Source organism: Entamoeba nuttalli (genome assembly GCF_000257125.1).
Source record: "Entamoeba nuttalli P19 unplaced genomic scaffold asmbl_5413, whole genome shotgun sequence".
NCBI lineage: Eukaryota > Evosea > Mastigamoebida > Endamoebidae > Entamoeba > Entamoeba nuttalli.
In genome coordinates this window covers 1-8,783 of record NW_008577436.1, presented here as the reverse complement: position 1 = coordinate 8,783, position 8,783 = coordinate 1, and the positions used below count along the sequence as shown (strand labels likewise).

At 25.6% G+C, this 8,783-nt stretch overlaps 3 protein-coding genes across 3 annotated transcripts; all 3 read right to left on the bottom strand.

Moving 5' to 3' along the window:
• Positions 1 to 1,127: 1,127 nt before the first annotated feature.
• On the bottom strand, positions 1,128 to 2,642 carry ENU1_129620 (hypothetical protein; the record flags this gene model as incomplete). The annotated part of the gene is made up of 1 exon (XM_008860039.1): positions 1,128 to 2,642. One exon carries the CDS (start codon positions 2,640 to 2,642, stop codon positions 1,128 to 1,130), a length of 1,515 nt encoding a protein of 504 aa, XP_008858261.1.
• A 115-nt stretch (positions 2,643 to 2,757) lies between these two features.
• Positions 2,758 to 4,788, bottom strand: ENU1_129610 (threonine--tRNA ligase; the record flags this gene model as incomplete). The annotated part of the gene is made up of 1 exon (XM_008860038.1): positions 2,758 to 4,788. One exon carries the CDS (start codon positions 4,786 to 4,788, stop codon positions 2,758 to 2,760), a length of 2,031 nt encoding a protein of 676 aa, XP_008858260.1.
• A 374-nt stretch (positions 4,789 to 5,162) lies between these two features.
• ENU1_129600 (hypothetical protein) lies at positions 5,163 to 6,808 on the bottom strand (the record flags this gene model as incomplete). The annotated part of the gene is made up of 3 exons (XM_008860037.1): positions 5,163 to 6,297; positions 6,465 to 6,715; positions 6,785 to 6,808. The coding sequence occupies 3 exons, from the start codon at positions 6,806 to 6,808 to the stop codon at positions 5,163 to 5,165; spliced, it is 1,410 nt and encodes a 469-aa protein (XP_008858259.1).
• Between the last annotated feature and the right edge of the window lie 1,975 nt (positions 6,809 to 8,783).

Here is an 8,783-nt window from a genome sequence, read left to right as displayed (position 1 = left end):
TTCAATTATTTGCTTTTTTCGTTGCCAATATTGATAAAAGATATAATAAATAATAATATGAAATACTCAATTAAATAATGTGAAGATAATATATAAGAATACAGAGATATAGAAGTATATTGTAAACAATAATTTAAAGAGAATGAATGAAATAATATCTTCTGAGCAAAGTGAAATAGAAAAAATCAATATCTACTGAAACTTAATTAAGTACTTTTTCTTTGGAATATTCATTCTTTTCATTAAAAATATAATACTTAATATATTTATGTATATGATTTAATTCATTATTATATCATAGTCTGAATCATTAATTTCATATTTTATATTCTACATTTTATGGCAATATATATTAGTTTTATAAATAAATAATAATTATCAGTCCAACATCATTACTTATTCATATTTTATTATTATATTCATTTCTTTCCATTTTATTTTATTTTTAATTCTGATTTTACTATTTTAGTTGAGTCTAATATCACGTAAACCATTTATTAATGACTATGTTGATAAATTTTAAATGAGATTTTCTTATCTATTATTTACATATTCTTAAAATTATATTCATTCAAGATTGTATAAATTTACTATTTTGATTCTTTTTTCACGAATTTTCTGTATGTTTTGTGTTGTTTATGTCTTTTTTGTATCTTATTATAACATTTATTTCTTTTCTTTATCAAAATTATTTTTTACATATTACTATGATATAACTGATTATTAAAATGACAAACAAAACTAGTAGCGCCGGTACATTGGTATTCTTATGATGGTTATAATAATTATTATTAAGTCAATAACTTGTATGATATAGGCTTTGACATTCTAGTTTAAGGATACTAATTCTTATTCATTGCTCCGCCACTTAACTTGGTTATTGGTTTATGTCTCACCTTCTTGTACTATAATATCTTTTATATTTTTAACCTTAAGTAATTTATAATATTTATTTCAAGCACTTTAATGTCAAAGAAAAAAAAAACAAAAAAAGAAATAAATAAAAGAATAGATCCATACAATTACGGGTAATAAAGAGAGTCATATTATTCCAATACACGTCTAGATGAATTAAGGAGATTTATAATAATTTTATTTAATAATTTTTTATTAGGTTAATATTTTATTCATGTACAAATTGTTTTAGAATCAGTATCTATTTTATCTAACAATTTAACCTTAATCTTTATGTTATGAGTGCAAACATTTTGTTGAACAAAAAATGTTACTCCTTTATATACATAAGTACAACCATTTGTCAACATGAAATCTAAAAGTATTTGGTTCATAAAAGTATCTTCCAGTGCAAGTATCATATTCCTTCCTTCAAATTTTGATAACATTGTCAATGTATAAATCAAATCATCTCCATTTATTTCAAAAGATAAATCATGTTTAAAAACAATTAATTGAACACACACCTCAGGTTGTTCCATTACAAAAGAATCGATGTCGCTATTACTTGCATCTAAAAAAGTAACATTATCAAACTGAATACATTCCGTAGATACTGATAAAGTACTTGAAGAAATAAATATTTTATTACTGTTTCTCTGTGAAAAACATGGAGATGAAATTCCAAATAATTTACATTTATCTTGGGTAGTACTAATAGTAATTTCAATGTCAAATGGTTTTAGTCCAAATAATGAAGACCCTTCACCTTTACCATAATATTTGAATTTATATTTATCAACTTGTTGAAGTGTAAATGACGTTTTGGTTTGTTTAAAATTATTGAATCGTGTTAATTCAATAACTACTTTACCATTAACAAGTTGACTTCGTTTTAATTCTGCAGAATATTCTTCTTTGTTATTTTGTTTATTAAAGGAGAAGCTAAATCCTTCAGGTAATGTATCATTTATTTCTTTTTCAAAAGCGTCAATAATAAAATCAAAAGAAGATCCAAGAAATCCATATCCATCTATTCTTGATAAATTACAAACTTCTTCTTTAATAGATTCTTTTTCTAATTTATTTACTATTGTTTCATTTACAATAAATTCATTTGTAATTAACCTTTTTTCTTTAATATATTTTCTTAATACTTCTTTATCACAAATAACAGTAAACTCAATATGTCTTCCAACGAGTTTAAAATTATTTTCATTAAATTTTGTTAATTCATTTGAAACACTAAATAACAAATAAATCATAGAACGAAGTTCTTTTTGTTTTTCAATAGGAACATTTTTATCAATAGGTTTAGGAGAATAAGAACTAATTAAACCAACAATAAAATTTCTAGTTATTTCAAGAAATGATAATTGTTTTAATAAAAACCTAACTCTTTCAAATGACTTTCTTCCTTGATTATAATATTCACTTCTTTCTAATACTTCTTTACCTTGTACAACATTCAGAACTTTTTGTAAATTTGATTTATCTTTAGCAATTATTTCTTTAAATTGTTTTACAAATGATCTAAAAGTACTTGCCACTAATAAATTAGTATTCAGAATAATTTGATCTTTTTCTTCTAATGTTTTAATATGACCAATATTTTCATTAATTCTAGTAATTTCTTTAAATGATTCATTAAACAAATCAATTTCAAAATTGAAATGTTTTACTTCTAAAGACTTAGATAAATTATTTAAAGATATTAAAAACTGATCAACGTTTCTTTTATTTGACATTTAAATAAATATCTTTAAATGAATTTAACTAGTTCAAATAAAATTAAACTCATTTAATAAATATGATGATTTTTTCAAAAAAAAAAAAAATTTGAATTTTCATTAATTTTTTTGCTTATTGCTTGTCAGCTTCAAGTTGTTTTAAATGTTTAATGAATTCATTAAATTCTACTTTTCCTTCAACTTTATTTTCTCTAGTTCTAACATTGACTGAATTTGAAACTAATTCTTCTTCTCCAATAACTAAGATAAAGTTATATTGTGCAACTTGAGCATTTCTAATTTTCTTTGGTAATTTATTATCACTGTCATCAAGGTCTGCATAAAATCCTGCGTCATTTAATTCTTTAGTAACTTTAGCTCCATATTCATTATACTTCTCTGAAACTGTACATACCATAACTTGTCTTGGTGATAACCAGAATGGCCATTTACCTGCGAGATGTTCTGTTAAAATAGCAGTAAATCTTTCAATTGATCCTAAAACTGCTCTATGAACCATAACTGGTGTTTTTAATGGTTGATTTGGATCTTCACTCATATAATCTAATTTAAATCTTAATGGTAATTGGAAATCTAATTGAACAGTTGCAACTTGATGTTTTCTTCCAAGGGCATCTTCAATTCTAATATCAATCTTTGGTCCATAAAATGCTCCATCTCCTGCATTAATAACAAATGGTAAATGAGAATCATTAAGTACTTGAGTTAACATTGCTTCTGCTTTATTCCATGTTTCAATTTCTCCCATAAACTTCTTTTCATTTCTTGTACTTAAAGCAATTTCAGTCTTAAATCCAAATATTTTATATATTTTTTTCATTAAATTCAAAACTCCAGTAACTTCTGACTCAATTTGATCCATTGTACAGAAAATATGTGAATCATCTTGAACAAATCTTCTTACTCTTGTAAGTCCATGAAGTGCTCCTGTTAATTCATTTCTATGTAATACACCAAATTCTGCATATCTTAATGGAAGTTCTCTATAGGATCTCTTTTTACTAGCAAACATAACACAATGGCCTGGACAATTCATTGGTTTAAGAGCAAAAGTTTGTTTTTCACATTCAAAAGAGAACATATCATCTTTATAATGTTGCCAATGTCCAGAAGTTTCCCATAAGGTAGAAAGGAAAATATTTGGAGTAATAACTTCTTGATATCCAAGAACTCTATACTCAGCTCTCATTAAAGCAACTAACTTATTATAAATTCTTGTTCCATGTGGTAACCAGAAACAACTTCCTGGTGAAAGAACATGGAAGAAGAAAAGATCTTGTTGTCTTCCAATTAATCTATGATCTCGTTTATCTGCTTCTTCTGCTCTTTTAATATATTCTTTTAATAAATCTTTTGTTGGGAATGAAACAGCATGAATTCTTTGTAATAAATCTCCAGTAGCAGTTCCATCCAAATGAACTGATCCTGAAGATAAGATTTTAATAGCTTTAATACTAGCAGCATTAGCTAAATGTGGTCCTCTACAAAGATCAACAAAAGAACCATTTTTGTAAGCAGTAATAGTAGATCCTTCTGGTAATTTTTCAATAATTTTAACTTTATATGGATTATAAGCAAACATTTTTAAAGCTTCTTCTTTAGTAATTTCAATTCTAGTAAAGACTTGATGTTCTCTAACATACCCTTCAATAAGACTTTGTAACTTTTTAAAATCAGCTGCAGAAATAGCTCCATTCATTTTACAGTCATAGAAGAAATCAATAGCAGTTGCTGGTCCGGTGTGAAGATAACACTTGTATTGTGTTTCCATAGCTTCTCCAAGAAGATGGGCAGATGAATGCCAAAAAACGTCATGAGCTTCTTGATTATCAAAACCAAGATATTCAACAGTGGAGTCTTCTTCAAATGGTCTAATAAGATCCCATAATTTACCATTAACTTTAGCAACAAAAACTGGATTTTCTTTTGTAATTTCTCCTTTTTCAACAAGATCTTTAATAAACTCTTGTGGTGAAGTGACAAATGACTTACCTTGGAAGGTCATATCCTTATATTTGATTGTAATTTCTTTAGACTTCTTTAATTCTTCTTCTTTATATTTTTTCTCAAGTTCATTAAAATAATTTAATCTTCCTTCTAATGCAGCACTACAATCAATAATTGGTTCTTGTTGTTCAGCCATCTTTTGTTTCTGTTTCTTTTAAGTTTCTTTTAAGTTTCTATCAACTTTCCTTCCTTCCTTTAACCCTTTTTTTATTTCTTCATTCAATACTTAATTTCCCGATTTTTTCCAATTTATCTCAATTTTTCTTTTCTTTTTTTTTTTTTCATTCTTTGGAAGAAAGAAGAAAACTCTTTTTTTTGTTTAATTTTTTTCTTTTAACTTTTTATTTTTTTTTTCTTATAGTTAAATAAATAAAATCTTTCTTAGAATTAATACTTTTTTATGTAAGTATTATTTTTCATAAGAAAAAATAAATTATAATAAACCATAAAAAATAAATAAAAAGTGAAAGAATTTAAAATGAGAGTAAAATTACAATTGAACAATGAAACTTATTGAGCATCTGAACCAAAATAATATTGAACATAGACGTCTGAACCTTCATTAAAAGTTCCACGACCACACCCATTTTTAAGGTATGAATACTCTACATAACGAACAGAAATTGTATGGTCTTTTAATAAAGATAAATGAATCTTTCTTGTTTCTTGAGGAACACGAACTGCGTCTAATAACGATAAAACAACGTCATCTGTAGGGTCAGCAATCATAGCAGAAAATCTAACGAATCCTTGATTACAAAGAGTCACACCAAAGACAAAGTAAGTATAATACTGATTCAATCCTTTAAAAATATTTAGTATAGGATTTGGAATTGGTGGAAATCCAAATTTTTGAGTAGCACGAAGTAGTTTATTAACTCTGGATGACATTTCTCCTTCAATTAAAAAATGAAAAGTTGATTGAACAGGAGGATTTTCGTTGACTTCTCTTCCAAACTGACAAAATTCAGTAATATGAGATTCAGCTAACCATTCAAATAATCTATCAGTAAAACTCCCATCTTCTGATAATTGTCTAATTAATGAAATATCAAATTTTCCTGCAAAAAACCAATTTTCACTCATTCCAAAATTTTTAGTAATTTCAATCATAGAACCAATAATTTGAGGTCTAACAAGGCTCCCAAATTCATCTATACGTTCAATTTCTTCTTGTTGTACTCCAACACCAATAAAAAAGTTTGCCATTGGATTAATCATTGGTCTTTGGTTTCCAAATGCTCTCCATTTTAAATGATCAGCCTTTGAAGAAACAGAAATTGTATAATGAACTGCTTCACCTTTTAATAATGGTTGTTTAGAAGTTTTTGTCGGAAGGTTATCTGTCCAATATTTCCAATATTTAGTTAAATTGTCATCAGAATCTACCCAACTAAAATAATTTTTTACATGTTCCAAATTTTTTCTTCCATCACTTGTTATATAATTAGCCATATTTGCATCAATATTTAAAAGAGCACCTGGTTGAAGAGAAGGAGTTTGAATCATTGAAGATGGAACAATGCTTGTTGGAATAATACGAGAAACAGGAACTTTTTGTTCATGAGTTTGAGCCTTTATATGTTCAAAGAAGTTTTTAAAGTCAGTTTCATTATCGCAAATAATAACAAAAAGTCTATAACCCCTAAAAAGATGAGTTAAATTTTTTTAGTGTCAAGAAGAGAATTTTTAGAGTTATTACCATCTATAAATTCGAAGATATGATAGAATCTTATCATTTTAAGATCTTCTGAAGAAATCATATAAATTATTACTCAAAAGTAATGAAGAAGAAAATCATTAAAAACAAACTTTGGTCCTTTTGAATTGATTGTCATAGCAAATGGTTTATGTTTAGCAATTTTGGCTCCTGAAACATCATTAACTTCTGTTCCTACTGGAACATCAATATACCCCTTTGCTGCTTTGTCTTTACATGATGAAAAGTACCATATTCTTCTATCTTTTAATACAAAATATCTTTTTTTCCATGTCCTTATAGACCCACCAACTTTTTCTCCCCAACACTGAAATTCACTGGGTTGGAGCTGAGCTACACAAACCTATTTTGTTAACTTACACTAAATTCTTCTTTAACAAACTTCCCATCTAAAAGAACTACAGCAACAAACATTTAACTCATTCATTATTGGCATGAATATTTTAAGATAATTTTTCTTTTCATTTCAATAAATTTATTGCAACCAAAAGAATTTTTGTGTAAATCCATATTTAAAACATACTTAAAAACAAAGAACTCTCTTTTTTCCTAAATTTTCGACCAATTTTGATTTTTCGTCAAATATAAACATCAAAATAAAAGAAAAAGTTAATTGACAAAAAATTATAATTTATGTTATTCTTATTTCCTTTTTCAATCGTTGTAGATTTTCAACATCTATACTTTACCTTCTTTGATTAAATTCATATAAAACTCCTTTTATCTTTATCTTTATATATCATAGAACCATTTTCTTTTCGATTTAAACGCTAAAGTTGCCTTACAAAAGAAATGTCTCAAGTCTTCTTTCAATAAAGTCACTTGTAAGTCTAACTTCTTTAGCAAAATATCTAAACAATGAGCTAAATATGGCTTCATAATTTGTTTGTAGTTCGGATTCTTTTGTTATTACAAAAGTAGTCAATAGATTTATTTAGAATATTGTCTTGAGTCATTAAGACAAAAACATCTTTTAATTATTTAACCAATATTGGATAATCACTTTTGTATAAATCATTTTCCATTTTAAGTATCATTTAAATTGTTTAGTCTTTCAATAACATCAGACGTATCTAAAGTCTTCTTTTTTTTAATTTAGATTCTTTTAGATTTCTTAAAATCTACTAACACCTACAATAAACACGAATATTTCAAGTATCATTAATGAATTAATTGTCAATATATTAACTGGTTTATTGATATTTCTAAAGTCTTAATTTAATTTTATTGTATTCTAATAAAATACAATACCTTATAAACTCTTCTTTTAGTTTTCTATTATATCAGTTCTTAGTCTTTTTCAATACACGTTATAATTTCTTAAAGCTAATATTCTATTTTCTCTGTGTTTTGTTCATAAATAGTTATTCTTCTTCATCAATAGTTTATCATTTTGGTACTATTGAATTACTTCCTTTTGTTTTCTTTATTCACTTTTAACTTTGTGATTGTTTCTACTTCCATATCTTTCTTTGAAGATTTTAATTATAACCACTCATTTTTATCTTCCTTCCTTATTAAAAACAATGTCAAAAATAATTAATCAATTTTAATTAACAACAAATTCGAGAGTTACATGGAAATTTACTATTATTAGCATATGGTATAGATCCAAAACAACTATCAAGGTTTCACTTGAGATGTTGTTAAAAATAGGATAACTGACAATAATATCTTCTTTTAGAATATTTTCTGTTTGACCAACCTAAAGTGTTTAAATCTGATGACTCAATTAAGAAAAGTAAAGATGATTTCTCTCCATATCTGTACAATGAATTAACTGTTTCAATTGAAAGTTGTTTTGTTGGGATTGTCTTGTTAATAAAAGGAATTTTTTGAAAAGGTATTGATCAAAGATGTAGCAAAGTTAAAAATATAGAATTCAAACGCTATTTGAAATAGGTCTTAGAAATGAATTAAACATTTACTAGTCTATGAGAAATTGATCGAGAAGAGACAATCTTCAGCTAAATTGAATAAAAATCATAACAAATTATTAATCTTATTAAGAAGCTGTTTTAGTATTGACATAAAAATTATACATATGTTTATCTTCATCCCTTTCAAGTATTGTTTTGATTAAGATAATAATCAAATTGTATTATCATTCACATTCTTTCTTGTATGTGAAAAGACTATAATTCATCTATAATATCCAGAAGAATGAATAATAACAGAAATAAAAGAAAGAATAAAAAATAAAAATCATCAATCAAGTATTAATAGACGTGCTTTCTATTGTTATTGACCCAAGGGAGATTATTAATATTTTCAAACATTCTTCTAGCATTTCTAATGAGTGTGTTTGTTTGTGTTATGATAAATCTTCAATAAAATCTATCATGTTTTGTATTACAATGTTTTTTATTTCTTTAACATTATCAATCTCATTTTTTAATTCTTTAATTAGT